This window comes from Augochlora pura, chromosome 11 (genome assembly GCF_028453695.1).
Source record: "Augochlora pura isolate Apur16 chromosome 11, APUR_v2.2.1, whole genome shotgun sequence".
NCBI lineage: Eukaryota > Metazoa > Arthropoda > Insecta > Hymenoptera > Halictidae > Augochlora > Augochlora pura.
Window position 1 is genome coordinate 13,403,946 of NC_135782.1, and position 25,139 is coordinate 13,429,084.

At 38.2% G+C, this 25,139-nt stretch overlaps 2 protein-coding genes across 6 annotated transcripts in view; one reads left to right on the forward strand and one right to left on the reverse strand.

Annotated features, from left to right (window-relative positions):
- Nucleotides 1-25,100, forward strand: part of Inx3 (innexin 3) — a 47,977-nt gene extending 22,877 nt beyond the window's left edge. The window contains exons 2-6 of the mRNA XM_078194824.1: nt 10,126-10,314; nt 17,077-17,282; nt 18,746-18,964; nt 20,441-20,836; nt 21,388-25,100. Of these exons, the coding sequence (XP_078050950.1) occupies nt 10,152-10,314; nt 17,077-17,282; nt 18,746-18,964; nt 20,441-20,836; nt 21,388-21,594 (1,191 nt within the window). The 5' untranslated portion in view covers nt 10,126-10,151 and the 3' untranslated portion in view covers nt 21,595-25,100. The remainder of the gene's footprint in view (nt 1-10,125; nt 10,315-17,076; nt 17,283-18,745; nt 18,965-20,440; nt 20,837-21,387) is intronic.
- The window catches only part of Spg (dedicator of cytokinesis spg), a 135,477-nt gene that overhangs the window by 68,212 nt on the left and 42,126 nt on the right, over nt 1-25,139 (reverse strand). The gene's annotated exons all lie outside the window — the stretch shown is intronic.

Here is a 25,139-nt window from a genome sequence, read left to right on the forward strand (position 1 = left end):
AACAAATTGTTTATATTGCAATATTGTTTTATTTAATGCGTACGACAACAAAAATAATACAGAAACATAAAAGCTAAACAAGCAAAATAAAAATTAGAAAGAAAGAGAATTAATATTTTCGTTAGCTCAATAAGTATCTTTATGTTAAGATGTTTTATTAAGACAAAGAATCCATTTTTATGAATTTATTAGGCAATGATGACATCGCAAGAATTGAAGATTACCAACTGTTTTCAACATGTTAAAATGATTAAGAGAAATAACTCTGATTTTTTGCACCAAACACAGCAAATGAAAATTTTCAATAAAACATCGGCAGTTTATTTATAACGTTTGCAAGTTTACAATATCTGATCCTATGTAAAATCTAGCTTAGGTTTCCTTGTTTAAAACATCTCATCCCACTAAACAATCACCGAAAAGATCTGCCATTTGGCTTCAGTTTCTTTTCGCACTTGACGTAGAGAAATTATTTCAGATATCGTAAATTAAATAATCTCGCATAAAAACCAACAATCTAGTTATCACTTTCGTATTTAACCTATATCGCTCAAATCTCCAATGTCCGAATCACCATGTCACTGCCACCAGCTTAACCTATTTACGAATACTGCTATGTACGTTTAGTTTTCTTATAAAATGAATGAAAAATGAAGAAGAAGAAATTAAATAGATTTTTCCCTGCTATAAAAATTCATCGCTGAAGAGGTTAATGTAAAGTAGCCTAGAGAAGAGCAAGAACCTGAGCTAATACGTCAACGAAGTAATCGCTCGACTATCTGTGCAACAAATGTTTCCCGATTGGTTCCGCAATACAAAGCAGACGCTCGGGGGCTGCACAGTGCTGCCACGGAAGTATCCCTAAAGCAAATTTAGCTTTTAATCAAGCTCCTCTTTAAGGTTCAATTAGAGGGAAGGGCGACGCCGTACTTTGAGCACGAACGAGAGCGGATTCGGTGTGCCAAAGGAACCGGAAATGGGGCTACCGGCGCGCGCGGCGCCACCGACGTCTCGTCTAATTCGTTATTTTTAAAAGATTATCTCCGTTCCTCGATTTTCCAGCGAAAGTTCGACTCGGCCAACTGACGCGGCTTGGGAAAGGCTAGTGGAGCAAACCGACGTCGAATTAAGAGTAACGGACGTTTAATGAATTCTTCGTCGGAGTTTAATGAATCCTCCCAATAACCGTCCGAGCAATCGTCTGGCGAGTTCCATGGTTGAGAGCGCGCAGTCTTTCCTGGTGTCGTCGGTGTGTCCTCTTTCTCTCTACATCTCTCGCTGCCCCCCCCCCCCCCCCTCTCTCTCTCTTGTTCCCTCGCACTCTCTTCCTCTTTCTCCCTTTTCTTCGCCGCTCAGTTCTCTCGTTTCACGAGAAACGGCCTGGTAACTGGTTTCGCCTGTGTACGCTCCTCGTTTCGAAGAAGCGCCGAGAGAAGAGTCATGGAACCGTTGTCATGGAAAATCAGAAACAGCCGAGGTGAATGCAACGCCGTCCCTTAAGTAATTGTGCTCTCCGCGAAATGCCGCTATAAAAATCGCTGTTGCTCGCCGCGACACTGGATCGGAATAGGTTCGGTGCAGATCCCCACCCCCGCGGACCTTTTCAAAATTTTTAACGACGACGTTGATTTTTCTGTCGAACGGCTGCCCACTGGAATTTCGCTTAATGGCCTCCGGCGTGTCGGGTGAAATGTTGAGAGTGCTTCTTGGCTTCGTCCAGGAAGCGGCGCTAGTGCTGATCACGTTTCTTGGGCGAAGAAATATTGCAAAGAGAGATAGAGAAAGAACGTGTGTTTCGTTAAATATGAAATCACAAATTGTAAATTCTTCAATATCTGAACCAGAATTATTTACGATTGAAACAAGTTCGTGAAATTTAAGGTTACAAAAAGATTGAAAGAATTCGAGATCGTCGACGTATTGTCCCCGAATTGTCAAAGTTATGTCACAATGAAAGCAGCGTCTACTTAGTTACAGTTCCCTGGAAGTAGACGATTACCTGTCTCATAATAAAATATCGGTGTACTGTTCTCAGGTTACTGAGGTTATGTAATAAAGAAAGAAGCTTTTACGCAGCTGCGGTTCCTCGGAAATGTACAATTATATAGTTCGCGTCGTTAAATATAATCAATGAAAACTAGTGCAACTGCTGGCTGAGATCTTAAAATGTTACGAAGAATGGGTTATGTCAGACACAGGATAAAAGTATGTACATGTTACTGGAAATCATTTCAAACTGAAAGGCAAGGACTATAATACGAAGCAATAAGAAGCAACAACGATAATAATAAATGAAGCGACTTGCTAAAAGAAATTGGTTAAATTTAGCATCGGAGAAGACAGATATCGGAAAATCTGTCGATAATCCGTCGCCGCAATTAAATGATAACCGGCAGGAGGCGCACAATGGCGACGTAGCCATAATGCGATCCGAAAACGATTGCGTAAATAAAGGACGAGACCGGGGAACAATGGGAAGACGAAATAATTCGAGACTAAAATGGAAGAGGGAGGCGAGGAGGATTGCGAAACCGGCGGACGCGTTTCAGCAGAAACTATAGATCGTTTTAAATCATCCGTCGCGTTGACGTGACCGCATCGCAGACACGAGGGTCTGAAATTACACGCGATACCCTCGCTCGCGCACACTCTGTCCTCCGGAACGTCGAAAAAACTTGCGAAATCTAACTGTAGTCGGCCGGCAAACGTTACAGCCGGCTATCCTCCTGTCACGTGTCACTGGAAACAACGAACGATCGCGAAAATGCGTGGGTTCGCACGCGAACTGCGCGCACGAACGCGCTAGAAACGAGGGAGGGCTACCTAGAGCTCGTACCTATGAGCTTGCCAATCTTGTTTCAACTTTTTCTGACGATTTTAGAGGAAAAATATGTCATTATTTATGAAGACATTTAATTCTTGCGTTTGAATATAGTACAGTGTATATATGGTTTCGTTTATTTGACCATAGTACATGGCTTCGTATTCTCAAATTTTGAAATTTGAATCTTAGAGATGAAAGTTTGTTTCTTTATTCTTTTTTGGTATTTTTCAGTTCAGATAATCGAGGTTTTACCATAATGTTTTTATTTTTGAAGCAATAAAAATTCGGGGACTTTAAAACTCGCTTATTTTGGTATTAACTTTGGTAGTAACTGAAATTTTTCGTAGAAAGATTCGTATGAAGGGTACCGTAGTGTAGAGGACTGTTTTAAATATCGTCGAATGTGAGAACAGATTCTATTTCACGTTGGTAAGCCTACGTACTTCGAAGTTGACCCTCCGCATCGGCACGCGCCGCCATAGCTCTCAATTAATTAACTAATAAACTTCTAACGATCTCCAGCACGGCTGGTTTGGCTTGCAAGATCTCGCTAAATGTTCCTTGGACTAACTTGTCGGATAATTTAGACCTTGAACAGTCTGCCTAAAACACTTTAACTCTCATACAATACGCTGGGGTCACTGGTGACCCCAACACCGTACTCCCATTTAATATCGTAGTAAAAATACAATTTTCCATTTTCATTATTTTACTAGCACATTACTTACTAATTGTACGAATAAAATTAAACTAGAGAAAAAAACAACATTTACCTAGAATTATCTTCTTTTTATTTATTAACATGTTCGTATAAAATTAATAAATAATAGTAAAGCATGTATTTGCAATTTATAGTTATCGAAGAGGAAAAAGATTCAAAGACGAGCTTCGATATTCTTTCTAGTTTTATCCTTTTTATTTCTAAACTTTTGTATTTTTTATTTAACATTCATCGTAACCTCAGCAGTCATATTTTCTGAAAATCATTTAATGGATAACTAATAAAGGAATAATCGACCCTGTTGGTAATCTATTCAGTAAAATAAAAGAACTCTGGACTAAGCAAAACAATAAAAACAGTAATAGATTTTTAAAAAAGTAGTAAATTTACTCTGAAAAGATCTGAAATATTGGAGAAAAAGATTTTTGGATTGAACGTGGCTGGCACATTCAAGAAAACTGCTTATGCATGTAATACGTAACGTTGTAGAAGGGTGAGGATGCGCCTAGGGGACACTAGAACCCCATCGCATAAAATAGTAGCGTCAGCTTAATCTAAATATACTAAAGTAACAAGTCAACATCAAGAGACCTATAATATGCAGGGACTTTCTCAAAGCAAACGCAAGCATGCTCAAGAGGATTCCTAATGCATACAACATTATGCGAGGGCCAGCTGTATCTAGGGATTACTGTGAACTCTAAACTGACTCCGTGACACAAGTCCTGCGGCGGCTACTTCCGATGCTCGCCGGCAGGTGGTCACCTTTCCCGCCGATACCTGATTCGTCACCGATTCGTGTACTCAAGGTGTCCACACATAAATGCCTAAGAAAATATCTCGTAACAAAAAATTAACTTACAGTACAATAGCTTTTAAAAAATTAACTTTGTACATTAAGGTACAGTACAATAAAGCTAAACAAGAAAAATTTGTAAGGTTTTAAATTAGCTAAAGGTGCACATAAATTGTTTCTTTCTGTGTGTGACCTTTCCGAATTATGAAGTTCAACATAGTTCTTTTGAATGGATGCATATAATTGGAAAAATATGATTAATTTCAGTAAAATATTATCTTTAAAAACTGCTATTATTAGTAAGGTACCAAAAAAGTGTATTAAATTTCAAAACTGTAGTACACCACCATAGTCGGAGCAAACTAAATATGTGAGAGTAATAAATTAATGCTGAGTGTGTTGCAGTATGAAATTAGGGCATTTCGTGTAAAAGGCGAGCTTGTTCGAGAAAATTTCTAATGTATACAATATTATGCATGGAAGAGGTGCACCCTGGGGCTGTTGCAGACAAACGCCACAAAATAGAGACACCATCGGGAAGATTTAAGTATAAAATATAATAAAAAAGTAAATTACTATCGAGAGATTTGTGGACAGAAAACTTTTCAGTAATTTTCACTAATTAATTTCTTTTCAGAAATTAATGATATTACCTGTGCATGGAATATTATCATAGTGCATAGAATAGTGTAGAATATTATCAGAATTATTAATGTTACTATAGAATGTATAGAATATTAATTAAATGTATATTGATGAATGCAAAAATATAAATGAAAAATTTATTAAAGTGTAAAACGAAACAATCGATAAATTTTCAACTTGGAATTTTTAAATAATAATTTCGTTGGCTGTGTTGAATGTATACACATAAATAAATGTAAACAAAAGAAGAAATTAAAAAGAAAATAGAATTCTATTAATAAATAAGTGAATAGCAATAATGATCAGTTGGTTAATCCAATCTTATTAATATTATTATTCCCTCATTGAATTTAACGAGATAGGAGATGCTACATTTGATAAACAAAATGAATATCACATTAATGTTATTTCAGGTTTTAATGTTATTTTGTTACTTCACAATACCTTTGTTAATTGACATGAAGCGTCCTACTAAATAAAATAATTCAAATGAGCATAATCCATGAACAATTACAGTAATGTAGCAACCAATAATTCTATAAAATGTTAATGTAGCGACGAATATGCTACTAAAATTGACGTAGACATAACAATCTTAAAACAATGCAACCAACTGATCCAAAAGAATAATAATAATCCTAAAGAATAATAAAAAAACAATATAACAAATTGTAATCAGTTGTAGCCGGTGCCATATTCCGACATACAGTGTTCTCTGGTCTTAACGATAAAAGGCTTTCTCAATGTGTTTATCACCTTTTAGTCTCAACTATTAATTCAACTGTGCTCCACTGTAAAACAAAGTAACACCACCGCCAGGGCGGACGAAAACTTAATAAACCAGTAAATCACCGGCAAGAGAGCCACGTTATGAGAAAACGAGGCCTCTAGCGTCAAAGGGGTATTCATGAAAATTCTCTTTGATTCGTAGTCAGCTGGGCTGGTAGCACGGCAAGGTAAACGACACTACTCTACGGGCGTCTGCGGCGCGGTTGGTCGCAGGGTGTCGCGCCGCGCCGCGCCGGTTGAATGGGATTTCTGTCGTGCGTTTCAACGGTCCGACAAAAAGCGCGAGTGTTTTCGGAGAGAGACGAAAATACGGGGCTCCGCGCGCAGCCGTTCTTGGCCGCGCGCGCTTTTGTTTCGCCGTGAGAACAATCGACGGACTCTGTGAAGAGAGTCGACGGCGCGGACCGGCCCGCCGTATCGATCCTCCTCCGTGCATCTGTCGTTTCCGGCCGCGTGCGAAACGATACCGCTGCTACCGATCCTCCGCGGTGGAGCCATCTCGGATTGGGAACCCGCGGATCTCCGACGATCCGCTCGCGTTTCATCGATCCGTCGCATCTCTTGCCTCACCATTTATGGGGATACGTAATGTACTATCATCATAAATATAAGCTAAATTAATGAATTGTTATGTGAAGAATATTGATTAAACTCGTAATTTAGTTACGAACAAATTAATTCGCGCAAAATTCAGCCATGTTTAAGGGGTTAAAGAAGTGACAAAGTAGATGCTATGTATGACCTCGAGAGTATGCTCAATTAAAATTCGCGATATAGTGTGCGCGAGATAGTAGATGCCACTAATATTCCCAGGATGCTCTCTGCTCGATGTCTAAAATAAACAACATTTTTTCAAAATTTTTGGTAGCTGTCAAAGTGGAGAAATCGACGGAAAAACGCGCAATCTAATTTAACCTATAACTACCCTTACGGATAAGCTGCAAGGTTGCAGATGAGTTTTTCTTGGTCAGGCCTTCTATCTTAACACTATTCCTACCAGGACCGGTCAAATGACCGTTTTTAAATTTTCAATTGGAATTTCCTACATTCAACGTAAGTGAATCGCCTTTAAACTTCACGACTTTTCCTCATATATATGTATGATACATTTTTCAATATTCGCTTATTTTTTTATTGTTTATTTTCTGAGAAATCTTTGTAGTCTGTCTTACCTACCACGACCGGTCATTTGACCGGTAGTACGATTAATACATTTTTATAATAGTTTCTCTCTAAGATTCAATGCCAAAACTATAAAGTCGTTACAAACAAAAGGTAATGTAGTTGTGGCACGATTTTATCCGAGAAGTACCTTCCAGAAAATGGTTTACTGCACTTCCAAGTGTTTACAGTTCTCGCTCGACTATAGGGTTAGCGTTGTTTATTTGCTTGATTGATATCCGACACGGTCCAGATCCTTGAATGTTCTTACGCCATCTTTTCTACTATGACGCAAAATAAATAAACTTATAACTGAAAAAAATGTATAGAGGTCTTCTCACGAATTCAAATCAGTATAGTCTTGCGACACGAACAGAGTGCATCGAAACGTGAAAGTCACAAAGAGCATACTTGGCATTCTTTTATTATTATTTTGTAATATTTTATATCGTATTACGTGTTATAAGTGCAATTTTGTACGATGTACGTAGCAAATATATAATAAACGGCTTTCCATATTTGGGAAAAGATGAAAGTAGAGAACCATCAGTTCCTCTTGGAGAGTTTGTCACTATGAAATTAGCAGAACCGTATGTGGAAGAAATATAACCACAGACAACTTTTTTTACAAGCCTACCTATAGCAACAAAACTTTTAGCAAAAAAAACTATGATTGTTGGGACAATTAGAGCAAATAGAAAAGAGCTACCAGTACTGGCAAAACTGAAAAACGACGACATGGCACTTTTCTCGACCAAACTCTATCGCTCAGATAATTGTATGTTGAAAATTTACAAAGCCAAACCATGAAAGAAAGTTCTAATTCTCAATTCAATGCACAACTCCGTACAAGTTGAAGAAAATGACACCCGAACACCGGAGACAATTCAATTGTAAAAAGTACGTATGCGGAAAATGTACAGTTGAGAAACGCATATATAAAAAATGCGACGAAAAAGAATAAAATGTAGATTATGTACTCTTGAATAAAAGAAAATATATTCTTATACTGGTAAATTGGTCTGCATGCAACATTGAAAAATACAAGTTGTGAAAGACCGGTCATTTGACCGGCCGCGGTAGGAATAGGTATACGTGAAGTGTCGGTAGGAATAGTGTTAATTGGCTAGACCTTTTATAATTCGATGGTTATTAAAATACCCCCATATCGTAATCGAGCAACCTTCATATTTCACGGATAGAGCCACAAGAATTAGAACACTAAATTCCTCCACTCATATTGTTTTCTTTTACTTGATTTCATTAATCTATTTCACCGACCATTGTTTGGTCGTCTTCGTTATAGATACAACGATATTTTATATGACAGTTATGGAAACATCGCACGCCCTTACACACGTTCAATTAATCAGCAATTTTCATATAATGTTTATTATATTGTACCTTATCGACACTCAGACGTTTTACATTGTTCCGCATTGCTGCGGAGAGCATAACCTCGCACGTGCATAGCGAGCCGACGTGCCCGGTGGTATAGACGTATAGATTGTCTGCGGCTCGCGTGACTCCTAACGACCGTCGGGCCGCCTCTTGTATCTCGACTTTTACATCGGCCCGATTCGCGATATCGTCGTTGTAATTACCGGTAATGACGCGCTTGACAAATTTTCATCGCGATTGCCGGCGGCACTAACCCGTTGCTGCGTTTGCACGAGAGGTGCAGTGCTTGGTCTGCCTTAGGACACTTGGACTCTTCGGGATCCCTCAGCGATACGGTTCTCATGGTGTTGGAAAAACAATTTCACGTATGTGATTTCGTTCCGTGTGCTCCGAGCCTGCTTGTTTTCAGAGTCGCGACTAGCGACGGCGATACCCATAAATTGTATCGATATTTCGTACCGATTCTTGTGAATTGTATCGATTGGTTTTATGCATCAATGTGTATAATTTGTGTCGATATTTCGTATCGATATTATATATGAATTGTATCAATATTTCTATTGTGGAAATATAGGTAATAATGATAATAAGTTTATTTAAATTAGAAAAACTATATGATTGATTAACAAGGAATACAGCGAACTGAGAATACAACTGAATTACAACTATTCGACAGTTCCCAACATTCTCTACTTCTAAACTTCCAAAACAACTCTGCCTGTACTTCCAAAATGGTCGAGAAACGTTACTCGATCTCCGCCGCACATTCGTCAACAAACGCGCTGCCATCGCAGCGACGGCCTCCGCTAGCTTTCTTCGATCTCGCGCCTCAAGGAAAATACATACTATGTTTTAAATACAATATCTTAAATCTACTGTTTTCTTACATTCTAACCGTACAGCTTAAATTACGATACTACACTATATATGTGAATATACAGTGAGTACACTATTATATACGAGACTACACATAGGTATGAATTGTATCGATTATTCTTTTGCATCATAACCTATGATTTATGTCGATATTTCCTATCGATACATACGAATCGTACCGATATCTCGTATTATCTATCGATATTTCTAATAATCCACGTAATGTAACCAGCTCGTCGCACAAATAAATCAGTAAAGCTTAGTTTGCCCACCTGTAGCACACGCTAAATGTAAAATCAAATGTCGTACGTCGATGATCAAACATGTTAATTAGATTCGCCAACCAACTCGCCATCCCACATTCAATTCTCAAGAACTAGGCGCTAACGGAAAGTTCAACGACATATTAAAAATTCTCTGTCATCGTTGAAGGAAAGACAATGAGTCTGGAAATAATAATTCTAAGCTCAGCCAGTTCGCTTCAATCGGTTCAATATGATAAATATTATATGAAAATTGCTGATACATTGAACGTGTGTAATGTTTCTATAACTGTCATATAAAAAACTGTTGTGTCCGTAACGAAGGCGACTAAACAATCGTCGGTAAAATACATTAACAAAGTCAAGTAAAAGTGGTAAAATTGTAAAAGGACTTTGTCTGTTAAGTAAATAGACAAATGAACGAATAAACAAGTAAATAAATAAATAACTTTCCTATACAATTGACATTTGTAGATAATATCGGAAGTACCTGACAAGCTTTCTCGAAAACTCGCGAGGTTCCCCATCGAGGCGGACGTTCGTCGAACTAATTACCCTAATTGCGCCTATCTTCTCGACTAGACAACACGCCGCGCCGCGATTACATGTATTGTCGACGTATAGCTGATCGTTTTTGGTTTGTTTGCAGAGGCGGCGTAACCGAGGAACAACACTATGGCGGTGTTTGGGTTGGTCTCGGCTGTGGCCGGGTTCGTCAAGGTACGGTATCTCGTGGACAAGGCGATAATCGATAACATGGTGTTCAGGGCCCATTACAGAATCACGTCCGCGATTCTGTTCGCCTGTTGCATCATCGTGACCGCCAATAACCTGATAGGTAAGCACACCCGTTACATCGAACTTTCGTAGAACCCTCCGCGGCCCGGCGGGAGCAACTCCGGCGGCGAACTTCGATCGATGCTCGGCCAACTAGAGGGCTTTCAGACGCATCCAGGAACGAACCCGCGGAGTTATTGCCCACGGATTTGCGCCAAATGCCGTCGATAAAGCCGCTTTTATTCGGTCGGAGGGTGACTCGAACCGCAGGATGGTCTACTTGGGAAGACGCCGTAGTTTCGGGCTCTTTCGACTGCGGATATAGGAAAGCGTTCGTCTTGCAACTTATCTACGTTGTTTTGGTTGTCGTTTGCTTATGTTCTGGGATTTTTAGGTAAAAGGGGCGACAGGATTGCGCTTCGTGTGACCTGTTAAAATTTTAGAGAAGAATATATAGTTTGAGAGAAATGAACTGAGTATAAACAGATATCGCAAAAGTCATTGGCAATCGGAAATTGTTCCTGGAGTAATTTCAAGCAACTTTTACCTGTTCCTTTGCAAAAATGCAATACACGGCTTTGTTTACGAGTTATTAACGACAAACAGTGACCAATGGGAAGCGAGCTCGCCTGGCGCGAGGCGACCGCCGAGTCGATGGTACTCGCCTCTCAGTGGTCACTGTTTTTTTCGTTAATAATTTGTGAATAACGAGTCGGAGAACATTTTTGTGAAGGAAAAAGTTGCCTTACATGATCACAGTAACCCATCTTTCTCTGATTGCGAGTGATTTTTGGAACTCTGTTTGTGAACGCTCTTTAAAGAAGCACACCTTCTTTATAATTGGACTAAATGACTTGGATTTTCTTAGAGTAATCTACTAAGCAATGACTAAAATGCCTTTTTTTAAATTTTGCTTTCATTTGAAGCTACACAATAAATAAAAAATGACTTTTTACACTTGAGAACAATGCCTGTTCGAAATCTACAGATTTTTAAATCTTTACCATAATCTACAAAATGGATTCTTTAAGTTTTCGTGATAAACTTACATGAAAGAGTTAAATAACATAAGTTTTCTGTTTTCGTTTATCAATCCAAGTAATGACAAAATTTGAAAAAGCATTTTAGCTATTGCTTAGTAGACTATCTAAAAGTTAATACTAGTTAAAAAAGAATTCAAGTCATTTAGTCTAGTTTTAAGAAATTTTATATTGTTTTAAATAGTGTTCACATATATGTATTTACCCTTGACTGTATGTAGATTAGTAAATCTCGTTCAGAATTTTATTATTGTGTGAGTAGACAAGGTTTTGTTATAGACCATCTTGTACTGTTTTGTTGATCTTTTAACAAAAATATAACTTTGAGATAAGTCATGAATTTGTTCGTGTGGGAAAATCCAAAGTTGTAAACGGTCAGTCTTGAACTATTATAGATAAACCAATTTTATCCTGTTTTGATATTGGGATGATTCACTATGAAGAAGAAGGTTTTCTTATTGCACCTTTTTGGTAAAAGAATTCCCTTTTTATAGACAAAATTAAAATAAAAAAGTTATGGCAAAATAGCTTTTCGAATTTCTAGATAATATCCTTTGAATCTTGTTTCGACTTTGGCATAATTTCGCAATGTATCTAAGGAAGATTTTATATTGCACTTTTGTGTGCTATTCTATTAATTTTCTGGCAAAATTCGTAACTTTTCCGGATTGATAAAATCAAGATTCTAATTGCTAGAGAACATAAAATAACCTCTTAAAATTCTATACGAATGCTTTAATTCTTATTTTAGTTTCAAGATTTATAGCTATGTAACTGAACAAGATTTTATTGACGCTATTTTATTGATCTTTCGGCAAGATTCATAAATTTTTTTAATGGATACAATCGACAGGAAAGATAAAATATGCATAACAGATAAATTCTTCTTGTTTAGGCTTCGACATCTTTTCATCGTCAATGTAGGTTATCTTTTACGCAGTTCCGTGTATTTACACGTTTGTTGACCAATTAGCAACATGGAGGAATTTTTCAACAAGCTAAAATCAAAATCGTGTTTGTTGTCGGCGATCCATCGCGCCTCGTGTTCCGACTGTACCGCGAATGGAACATTAATCCGTCACGTATCGATTTCGGGATCGCGTTTAGGTGTTGACAAGGGGACACGCTCGTAGACAATGGGACATTGTACACTGCAGCAGCGTATAGTGTCCCTTGATTCGTGGTACTACCGAAATCGGCTGATCACTTTGCCGCCCTAAGAACAGTCAACTTTCGAAGATAATTTAGATCGAAATAGCTAACTCCGAAAACAGCTCGTGTGCAGGGTGTTTTGTTAAAATCCGCTTGACATAACCTTAACATAACTCGACATTCAATCGTGTCATTACAAAAAATCTTCTCATATGGAACTTGACTGGTATTAAGAGACTATGCAAAGGAAGCTACATAGTTATCGAATCCTATTCTGGGAGAAAGGTCTTATGTTGGAGAAAATTTTGTGAAACATCGCTGATAGAGAAGATATTGAGCTGGCAGATTTAAAGCAGAAGTAGTCCGAATTAATCAGAATTGCAATCACGACTTCCGACTCCCCTAATTTAAAGGAGCTCTCGAACCAAGGAGAGTAAATCCATTGGGAAAGTAGTCTGCGAAAGTTCCAGGTTTGTCAGAAGTTTGCTCGGCAAACAAAATTTTCCGAGTTCGTTGCACCTTGCCCCGCGACCATAAAGCCTTCATTATCCGTGATGCAGCCCACGCATAGGGTGCACAAGTATTTTTATCCGCGGCGTGCACGATGCATTACGCAACGACGGCTACGAGTACAGTCTGCATACCGATCGACTCGACTCGTCCTCGAGCGAATCAGCTCACCCAGATGATAATTGTTTATTCTTGTCCGCTCGCAATTACCCTACGCTGCCACGAATTAACTCCGGGAAGACGATCCTCTTAGAGCAGCATCTGGGTCGGAGATCATCGGCGATTGCATAAAATGCAACGCAAGGCGCGCACGGTCGCTATTATAAGCGAGCGCACCGGTGTCCTCTTTCGAGGACACGTGCTGGATTCGTCTACGGGGTCCAACATTAGCTTCCTACGTCTGCCTTTGCTGGACGTGATTGAGTAAACATCGCGATAATTGCCAACAGCGAGCTCTTTCACAGCTGCAGAATCAGATCGCAAATGGCGAAGAATCGTTCGATCTTGGCAATTCGAAGTTTTGTAGTGGAAGTGGCTGAAACTCGAGGCACAAGTCCTTTGAATCTCGAGGTGTACTTTAGCGGACTTATTGCAGCAGAGATTTCAGTGGCTGTTCATTACTGGAGGAACAGAACAATCATTTTAGGAATTATAAGGTTGCTGTTCAAGTAGTTGATCAATTAGTGTTCTATAAAATAGGTCAGTTCAATAATTGGGCTTACAATTATATATGTATATTTACCTATTTGACCCTCATAAAGCTCTAAAAGTGATAATTTTTTATTGGAAGAACAAAACAATCATTTTAGAAATTATTAGGTCGATGTTTAAATAGTTGTTCAACTAGGGTTTGGTAATTATTATCGTGCTGTAATTATGTTTATTAATTTATTAACTTCAACCTAATCAATTATTGTGGGATTATCAATTACTGTGATTTTTATGTGTTTATTTTCAAGCATAATTAATTTTATACTTATCGTATGTAATATATCATATCTTTTTATTCAAATTTAATTAATTATTTAACAAAATTAAATATGTAAAAGATAAATATTCTTAAAGTACGAACAAGCTTACTTCAATTTTTTTATGCTGATTTTGCAAAATTTTCAGTAAATCTTATAAAAGAGCTTAAGAAAATATCGAACGAGTGAAAATTCATATTCAATAAAATAAAACGGGTTTAAGACATCACATTGTGATTTAGTTGAATTTTTGTGTTTCTGTCAATTTCGGTAGCTTATTTATTGTATACGGAAAGCTATTCTATTTATCACACGATACGTTAGTTGCTGTGCACAGTAAATGAATCAATTTTTCAGTCGATGCATTAGTTATTGTATTCCTTACCATGGGATTGGCCTACATAACCTCAAATCTCAGATCATCTCTGTCAAATTTTTAAAGAGCAGAAATGTAAATATGAAATTTTGTTAAAGCAGTCATCTCGAACGTGAACTTTTAGGCGACTAATTCTTATATTAAATTTTTGTTATAGACTATAAAATTTATGAAATTATGTTATGTATTAAATGTTTATTGTGCACAGTTATCGAAGTTCAGTGATCCAGGATGGAACACAGTAATTGAAGCATAGTATTTAGGAAAACAGAACACAGTAACTGAAGCACCAGCATTCAGGGCAGGGGCACAGAGTAACTGACTTCTTGTAGATCATAGAAACACAATAACTAACTTCAGAAAGTTATTTCGAATCTTTCTCCTAATATTTCAAATAAAGATACTTGCATCATGGGAAAACTTGATATTTACAGTAGAAACTGTGAAATTTATCTTTAGGTCCTCAAGAAATGTTATTTAAATTGCTAAAGCTGTGTTTAGTAGCGAAAAGTCCTGAAAGCTGCTATTAGGGCACAGTAACTGATTCCTTCAACCTAGCAGGACTTTCATAATGGTTGTGCTGTTTAAGTACTAGTTTAGCTATTAATTAGTCAAACATGTGAGTGTAATTATTGGCTTTGTAATCAAAGTTGTTGACTTACTTTGATCCTCGAAGGACTTTGAAAGTGCTTGTTTTTTTAGCGAAAGTTCAGTACGATCATGTTAGAACTTATCAGATTGCTATTTCAGTATTGTCCAGTGGGAGCTTTGTTGGCAGTTTTATTGGTTGAATCAATTTGAAGTTTTAGTAGGGAGTTCACAGGGGCCATCTCTCAACAACCGTGTTGCCTGATTGATATAAAACGACTAGTTTCCCCAAGTTATGTCAGATGAGCCGTAAATAGGCCCCTCGCGGAACTCATTATCCATTGGAGATACGAGCTGAGCCCTCTAGACGCTTCTTGGCTTGTTATCTAATCAGGTAATTAAGTAGGACTTCTTTAACTACGTTAATCAGCTGCTTCGACAGCGAGACTATCGTTGAACGCGTTCCCTACATATGTACACGCTAATCTACATGCAATGTACTTAGGTACAGATAGAACCTAAATTATCCGAATCTCTGACGTCTCGTTCGTTGCTAGTCAAACACCTTTCACATGTAGATAGGCGAATGTAAGAGGTGATCCATATGTATTACTATTTACTCTAGAGAATAGTAAGGATTTCATCTCTCATTGATTCCTGTTAATATAACTTCTACTTAACATTGTATTAGTTACCTCGGAAAAGAAATGTAGACTGGATCTCAAATCCAAAGTTTCAAATTATACAGGGTGTAGAAAGTAACATGCTTTACTGATATATCTCCTACCATTGACGATAGAAAAGAATTTATGAAAGCTGATGAAATTTTCCTGTCGAGGATACTGGATATAATTTTTCTTACTTAATCTCGTATGAAAGTCATAGCGAAGATAACAAAGACACTTTAAGTATATCATGTATACAGTCGTAGACACAATCTCTTGATCCAACCACTTTATAATGGTAATAGCAATATGCTTTACGTGATAATTAGACTTCCGGAACTTCAGAAAAGCGGTCACACCTGATTTCGCTGAAATCATGCAGGTAGCTTCATTTTACATAAGGACAATGTTTGCCAAAATTCTCCAGGCCCATAATTTTGCAGAGAATGTGTTCACCATTTTAGTGTCACTTCCTGCAATTCTAAAAAGTACTATACTTTCAAACAGCTTTATAATATTAAGCGAGGCTCGTATTTTGTAAACAAAGCATAGAAACGACGAATCATATTATTTCAAAATGTATTTTTTCCTTTAATAATTTTCTTAAATATAAACGATCATTTTAATACGTAGAAGAAACAGAAATGTTCATTTTGTTTAATGTGTTTATATTGCGGTATTTGATCTAGTTATTTTATTATAAATGTTTAAAATTCGCAGTCTAGTAATGGATGTAACGTTCTATGATTGTTGCTAGGCACATCTTTAGAGATCATTATGTAAATTAATATTGTAAATACCAATTGTATTATGATATAATATAATATTTATATAAATGATTATATTTATAACATAATGTAATATTTATATAAATGATTATATTTATAGCATAATATAATATTTATATAAATGATATATTTATAGCATAATGTAATATTTATAAAAATGATTATATTTAGAGTATAATGTAATATTTATCTAAATGATTAAATCTATAGTATAACATAATATTTACGTAAATGATTATATTTATAGTATAACAGAATATTTACATAATAAACTCTATTCTATAGAGCTACGCATTAAAACCAAAAAATTCAGAACAATAGGGTGAAATGTTTATCGCAGATCTAGACACGTGTCCCGCAGCCTCGCGAGCAATCCTTCACCCAACCGGTTGCATAATTAGTCGCGTAATTGCGCCCGTAATCGATCCGATAAAGCCGTTGTCTAACGAGGTCAAATTGTACCGCTGTGAATCGCGATGACTTAGAATCAGTTAACCATCCCTTCTCTCTCTCCCTCTCGCCCGCTCGATGAGTGAAAAGTTTCGAGATAACATTCGACGACCCCGTACGCTCAGCCGGAATTGTTCATCCGCTAAATTCCACTCGTCCGCGTTCGTTTAAGGTGAAAACGTCTGGATGACACTCGAGAATTCGTTTGAACCGCGGTACACGGTGGTGGGTACGGTAGTCAGAGCAGTATAACCTCTCGGTCTCTCACTCTGGTCGTTGGTTACAGGCGATCCGATAAACTGTCTGAGCGACGTAGGGGTGCCGGAGAACGTGATAAACACGTACTGCTGGATCACGTACACGTTCTCGCTGCCCCAGAACCAAGCGAAGCCCGTCGGTACCCACGTGGCCCATCCCGGCCTCGGAGCCGACGTCGGCGAGAAGAGGTACCACTCCTACTATCAGTGGGTACCGTTCATGCTGTTCTTCCAGGTAGAAATCTCCGTTCCATCTTCCTTTAATCTGTTTTCTTTTCTTTTTTCTTTTTTATCTCTAGTTCTCTTCAACCACTCTTATATTTATTCGGCTTGCACCGCAAATATTGTTACGCTTCTAGACTAGTATTTTCATTTTCTGAATTGGCTGGATTTTTTATTACAGTGGTGTGCGTAATTGTAGATCCACGGCTACTTTGATATCTTTGATGATATCTAAACGAAAACTTTACAAAATATCATAATTGTATGCTTATATTTTTTTCTATTATTTCTAATATGGTAATATATAGATTTTTGTATTTTATTAGTCCTAATATGGAAATATTCAGATTTCAGTTTTCTATTATTTCTAATCCCGGAATTTAGAAATTTCTATTCTCTATTACTTCTAATTTAGAAATATACAAATTTTTATTTTTTATCATTTCTAGTGTATAAATTTACAAATATGATATTTTGTTGTCTTTTGTTTCATATACAATGCTGTGAACGGTTATAAATTCAAAGTAACTTTTAAATTTTTACTGATATTTAAACAAATACTCAAAACAAATTATATTTGTATATTTCTATTTTTTATTTTAATACCATTGAAAATATAAGAGTTACCTCGAATCACTAATAACATGTGAATAATCACACTACTGTAATTTATTTATATTAGTCTGATTATTTTCATTTTACAATTTAATATAATTGTTTAATTTATTAATTTATCTAGGAGCAACAATATCGTTGTATTTGTTTGAAAACTACAGAGATCCATGGCCCAATCATAACGGAGAAGTATTATTAGTTGGACTAAAAGTAATTTGATGATTAACGATTATAACTCGTTAGTTATTATAACTAATTTATACAGGTATTGTTATTATATCTGTTTATTATATAATTGGCTACGTAATTATTATTATTTATCATTATTAATTATTACAACTAATTTAGTTATTATAGCAAGCTTATAGAATTATAGGTATTATAACTAATATGTAATAATCAACGGATTATAATTATTAATAATTAATCAGATCATTTTTTTTCCAACTTTGGCTTTTAACAAGAAGTATTTTCATCTTAATAATATTTCTCCGTTATCAGCGGATACATCATTTAACAACTAATGCCTCAATCTATTTATCTTTTTGCAATGTTTTAAAAATACCCCTTTATTTTGTTAGTAAAACAAGTAAACCGATTACGATGAGTTTTTAGTTTATAATAAGCTACTTAGAGAGTAGTACACTACAATGTAAGTATACTATACCATAAGTATACTATAAGTATACTCTCTAAGTATAATACTTTACAATTATACTCTGTCAGTAATACTATTTGTAGAGTAGTGCTACTCATAATACTATTTATAATAATAGATTACTATTGTAGAGGAAAAAATGTTGACTAAATTTGATCCGAGTAATAATTGTATTTGATTTGAACAACGTCTGCCGGTTGCAGGGCATTCTGTTCTACATTCCGCACTGGATATGGAAGCAATGGGAAGAGGGCAAGGTCCGGATGATATCCGAGGGCATGAGGGGAGCCATGGTCGATAACCAGCAAGAACGCAAGGCGAAGTCGCAGCGGCTGGTCAAGTACATTGCTGAAACGATGCACTATCACAACACCTACGCGGCTGGCTACTTCTTCTGCGAGGCGCTCAACTTCGTTAACGTGGTACGTCCGCCGTTTTTCACCGTGGATAAAAGCTCGTCTCCGTTTCAACGGCTTCCGCGGAATCCTGAAAGACCCGCCGCCGCATCTATCACACCCGTGCCGTGCAGGGGGGACGCCAGGCGGCCGGCTTTTCACGCTAACTTTCCACGGCAAAATATTAACAGAGGCGCCCCGCGTGCAACGGGCAACATGATTTCCCTCTAACAGGGTTCGCGAGCAGAGGAAACCGACGACATGACAGCCCGGAGGGCGGACTTTCTGCGTTTTATATGCCGTTTCTGTTATCTGCGCGAGCCAGCCGCAGCTGCAACGAAGAATGAATGCTTTTTCATTCGATTTTTATAAATCTCAATGTTCTTCGCTTTCAAAAGCTTCCTCCGAATCCTGTTCGGGATTTTATGTATTAACTCGTTCAGTCTGTTTGTAGAATTTCGGGGCAAAATTAATTGGATAATGATTTATTCACTTGCATGGTGACTCTGAGGGATCATTAAAAATTGTTTATATAAACGAACATGATAATGTAACAAAATAACAGATATAACTATTTTTAGTACTACCTCAGAGTCGTTACTCGAGTGTAATCAGTTAATAGGATATTATTCATGTTTGTTTATGTATAAAAATTAAATTAAGAATTAATTGCTGTATGAGTTACAAGACTCGATTGTATATATGTAAACAGCATTAATTCATAATTGATTTTAAGTTAAAATAGCTTCGAGTACACTATAAAAATAATGCAAGCAGACTAAAAAGACAATTACAAGACATCAATCAGCAAAATGAAGGATAACGTAACATCGTTTAACAATTCAGCAATGCTACAATGATTCAAGAATGCACTACGAGTCCTAAAACTTTATTTTGTATGAAAGTTAAAGTTCATGTAACAGTACCTAGCGTTACCTAATTTAAAAGCTGTATTAGGTCTCTTGACACAAGAAACAAATGTTTGCTAGATCTACATTGTTCAGCATGTAAAATTTCCCGAATCTGTAAAATGTTTGCTGCGGCTAAACTGTGAATTCTTCTGCGAAACAAAAGCTGTGTGCGTTAACTGCAAGTAACAGAAGCTACAAAGATATTTATTCCATTGCTTAATAGTTTGCAGATTTTATGTATTTGTAGCAAAAATGAAAGAATAATTTAAAAATGCTTTCGCATTACTTATACCGTGTTGACGTCATTGAAAGTAGAAGGACAATTTTATATAATTTTCGTTTGACGTAAGAGAAGATGCAAATATTTTTGCATAATCTATAAATAATGTTTCGCATAAATCTATAAAATTCACAGCCTGGTCGTGGCATTTATCGAGAGAAAGCGAATCATTTATAATGTACGAATTTATTTTGAGATACGGGAAGGTGGCTATAACGTATTTTTACGTCGCCCGACGCCACCATATTATTTAATGCTCGACGACGTCCTCTCGACTTTTTCGCCCGGTGCTGACGACGAATTTATTTTCAGGTCGGCAACATATTCTTCGTGGACACGTTCCTGGGCGGCGCCTTTCTGTCATACGGCACCGACGTGCTCAAGTTCAGCAACATGAACCAGGAACAGCGCAGCGACCCCATGGTGGAGGTGTTCCCCCGCGTGACGAAATGCACCTTCCACAAATTCGGTGCCTCTGGTACCATCCAAAAGCTGGACGCCCTCTGTGTCCTCGCCCTGAACATTCTCAACGAGAAGATCTACATTTTCCTGTGGTTCTGGTTCATTATTTTGGCGGTGCTCTCCGGGATCGCGCTCCTCTACAGCATGGCGGTGGTGCTGTTGCCCAGCACTCGGGAGACCATTCTGAAGAAACGCTTCAAGTTCGTCACGCCTACCGCTGTCAACATGCTCATTAGGAAAACACAGGTGGGTCGCCGTGGCGGCAGTCGGCAACTACGATCGCGCACTGATTTGTCCAGCCGTTTGAACAGATTCAGCATCCTGATTATTAAATAGACACCTACAAATACAGGATGCCGATACGTAGGATATTGAACCGCTTAGCTATAATGCGTTAACGTTATTTTCTAATTTATCTAGTGTCCTTATAGTCATTTACTCATTCAGTTTTGCTTTCGCATAACTCAAGATTAATTTTAAAATAGTTATTTTATTCAATTTATGAATCAATTTTGAAACACTATAATTTTCAATCAGTATATTTCCTCAGAAGAAAAGAATTTACATTTATTGTTAAAAATGTATCACTTTGATTTGTTTATTTGGATGTTTAAATATTAGTGGCAATAGAATCTTATTTCGACTTCAAAGAACGGAATAACATTCGCATTGTAACTCCATCATGAATAAAAATTGTCAAAGCATGGCAGGAGCTCAGAAAGCTACCGTTGCCGCGTCTTCGATACTCCGTGAAGTTTTGAGCATGCCACGAGGCTAAACGTCATTGAAAATTACAGGTGGGCGACTTCATGCTGCTGCACCTGTTGGGCCAGAACATGAACATGATGATGTTCAAGGAGGTGCTGGACGAGTTGTGCCGCTCGATGAACCTGGGCTCGACGAGCGAGGCGTCGCCGACGTCGGTGCCATCGGCGCCGAGCACCCTCGAGATGTCGCCAATCTACCCGGAGATCGAGAAATACTCGAAGGACACCGAGATCTAATCCCGCCGCCAGTTCCCGCCGCATCTTTCGCCCACCCTAGTTCTCTCTATTGTGATAAACGCCGAGACGGTCGGATTCATTCGTCACCCGAGGAAACAATAACTCGTCGGACGTCAGGACGCGCTTGCCACAGAAAAATCGACCCGCCGACAGTCCTGAACGACAACTCTTTGCCAGCTGCCTCCAAGAAACATGGCCGTCTGCGGCAACCGAACCTCTATGTAACCGCGCGTAAGCATTCGATCGCCATATTCACGGCCGACGAGTTTCTGACATCTCGACGAACACACCGAGATTCTTAGGCCCGATGCTCGGCCGCTGCCGTCGCCTTCATCCTCCGCGGCTGTAAATCGCGTCCGACGACGTTCAAGGCGATTCTACGGCATCGGTGACCATAAGTCCGTGCGAATGGCGACACTCCTACATATTGCGCTCGCATTCCTTTCGCATTACTTTTCACTGTGCCCGGGGAGCGGACGCCATTCTCACCCCGACCATCCCCTGCGAAATTCTTTGCGACTCTGCTCCGCGAGCTAAAATTCTACTCTCCTCGCATCGGCTTGTACGAACCGCGTGGGTGTTGCTTTTCATCGACGCGCGAGGATTTCTCTGTGAAGCGCGATCTAATATCCTGCCAGGCCGACCCTTTTATTTGTAAACTACATTTCCACGAAGGCTTACACGTTCACAAAAAGAACGTTTATAAAAAGAGTAAACGACTACATCAAGAATTTATGGAACAGAATTTTTTTTAAAGAGTAGTTGCAATTGGACAACGAATTTTTATGCAACGTAGAAGTACATTTATTCCCTTTCTTAATCTAAATATTAAATTTGTATTCAATCTATTCATTTTCATCATAAATGTTCTCAATCGCGTAAAAATTTTCTAAAACAATGCATAAATATGGCTTTTAAGGGTCGGCGAGGAAACAATCGCGTAAACAGAAACCGACGTGCCCGATTGTCTTTTTTATCAGTGCTTCCGAGGTTCGAAGGAGATGTTATAGTTTGTAGCGATACAAATGTGAGAGGGGTCGTTAAAGGTGTTGCGACAGTGATACGCGAAAGGTGTCTTGCAGGCGTGTAATTGTCAAGGTTTTTTTTTTCTTTCTTCGTTCTGTATCTCGATATGGGTTTATTTAATTGTTCAGACGCGTAAGAGATATACGCGTGCGAAAGTTTTCACGCAGCGATTTTTTTTCGACAGAGAAACGAACGAGAACGTTCGTTAGCGATCGGCGTTTCCGTGCAATTGGTGCAATTATCCTTCGAACGAAGACAGGTTAGAATATAAATAGAGAGAGAGAGACATATATATATATATATGTTACACGTAGACGCTTCGCGATGACAGTTTCATGAAACATTGGAGACAAGGATTAACAAAAATCTTGTGAATGTAAAATGACAGTTGAGATATTCGGTAGGAATAATTCGCAGTTTCTACTTATCCGCGAAATTGTATAAAGAGTCGGACTACGTTACTCTAATCTTTTTTTTATTAGGTCAATTCGTTTAAATTAAAGATTCGGGACTATATTATATTCTTATATTGGATTATGTTTGCCACGAGCGTAGCGTGTTCTGCTCGAGAATAGTATATACCCTCCGTAGCGTCGCGCCGTAGCTCCGCCTTTCTATCCCCACCACTTTGCGGCGTAACGAATCGCGAGGCAGCAGGTCTTCTGACAGACTAAATTTTCAGATTATGTGAACGCCACGTCACGGATCGAATATTGTGTGTGCGAAACGAAGCATAATAATGCTGGTGGCGCGTGTGTTTTGCTCACGTCTCTCGAATTGCTCGCGAGAATGATATACAATGCTGCCGCTAAGTATGCAATGACAATACTACGACAATAATAACTATATGATTACTATGCGTGGATGACGAGATGTCCAGACAGAAGATCTTTTATCGAATTAGTGGTTGCAAACCTTTGCTACCGTCAAACAGCCGATTGCTCCGCCCTATGCCATGTCCCGTATCGTCATTGGTAGAAACTAAGAAGCAACCACTGAGTATGAAAATGTTTTCAACTTTCAGCTAGATCTATGTGGCAGAAGCTAACCGCGCAAAGACCACGCCTACTAGCATAAAAATGAAAGAGACAGGAGGAGCGAATAGAATCTCAAACTCTTCATGTATACCTAAATTTGATTCTTCTGACCGATTTCTTTTGCACAGGCAATTTTTCGAAAGATATAGAGTAGGCGTGGAAGGCGCTGATACCGCCCACTGGAATGAAAATGTCGGCAACTAAATTTATCTCTCATAATTAAGGTCAATTTTTGGGAATATGCATCGAATACACATGGACGGGGCTAATGACCATAGGGGAGGGGCTTAAATGTCCTTGTAACGCCTATTAGACAACTTGTCGGCCACGCACAGTATTTGGTAGCTCTTTTTCTCATAGTTATACATTACTATTACTATTTAGTCGCGTTCCAAGTGATATATTACGATAGATTTTTAGTTTAAGGCAAACGAGAGAAAGAGAGAGAGAGAGAGATAGTTGTAATAGATGTAAGGATTGTTCGCAATGTGCCTTTTCTGTAGGATTACAGATTACTCTAGAGTCTAGACTACAAACCCCACCCCCTTTACGACACACGTTCAAAGTAAACGAATGCTCACTTGTAAAGATTGCGCTGTAGTCAACGCGAAGACTGCCAACAAGTGCAACGTTAGACTGTAAGCGGGAGCAAGAGAAAGACAGAACGGTTCAATTTATAGAATAAAGTATACTCTTTCTATGAGACACGTTTCGCTCAGTGTTCGCGCGCGCGTCTGTTTCTTGTATGTGTGTATACGCGTGCTCATCGGTTCGGACAGAAATGATAATCCCCTCGCGCTGTTTCTCACCGAGTTGAACCGCAACCGACCGGTTATAGAAGGAAGTTCGTAATCGTTCAATAAATTTCATCGAATCAAACGGCGAGATCGACTGGGCGCGGCATTGTTTCCATTCGGTCTTCGCTCTCGAGTATTTTCGCGTTCCAATTAGTTGAACGAGTTCTGAGATCTCCACGTTTCTCACCGATTTCTAACATACCCCACGACACTTTTACACTCGGCTTTGCAAGTCGGAGGAATTCTATCTTTCTGTTGGCTCGTGCCTTTCTATCCATCTATTGGTTTTAACTGATCGTTATATTTGTCCCAGGCCTTTCTATCTAGCTATTGACTTTAACCGATTGTTACGCTTGTTCCAGGCCTCTCATCTATCTGTCTATCAATTCTAACTGATTGCTACATTTGTCCTGACACCTTGCACCGGTCATAGCAAGTCAGGCTCTCATATTCGAATGTCGTAGTTGTTGTTTGTCGAACATTTTAAGGACAGATGGATATTGAAGTAAAAGATAAGGAAATTTTCTTAATTCAAGAAATACTGCAAAATGTTCTTCAATCTTCTTTCATTTTTTAACGTCGCATCAACAACCTATAGATTTAATATATTTCAACAAGTTTCCTCTATTTTCATTTGTTTCGTAGGTTTCATTTTTGATGGAACGTCTAATCAATTTTGGTATTT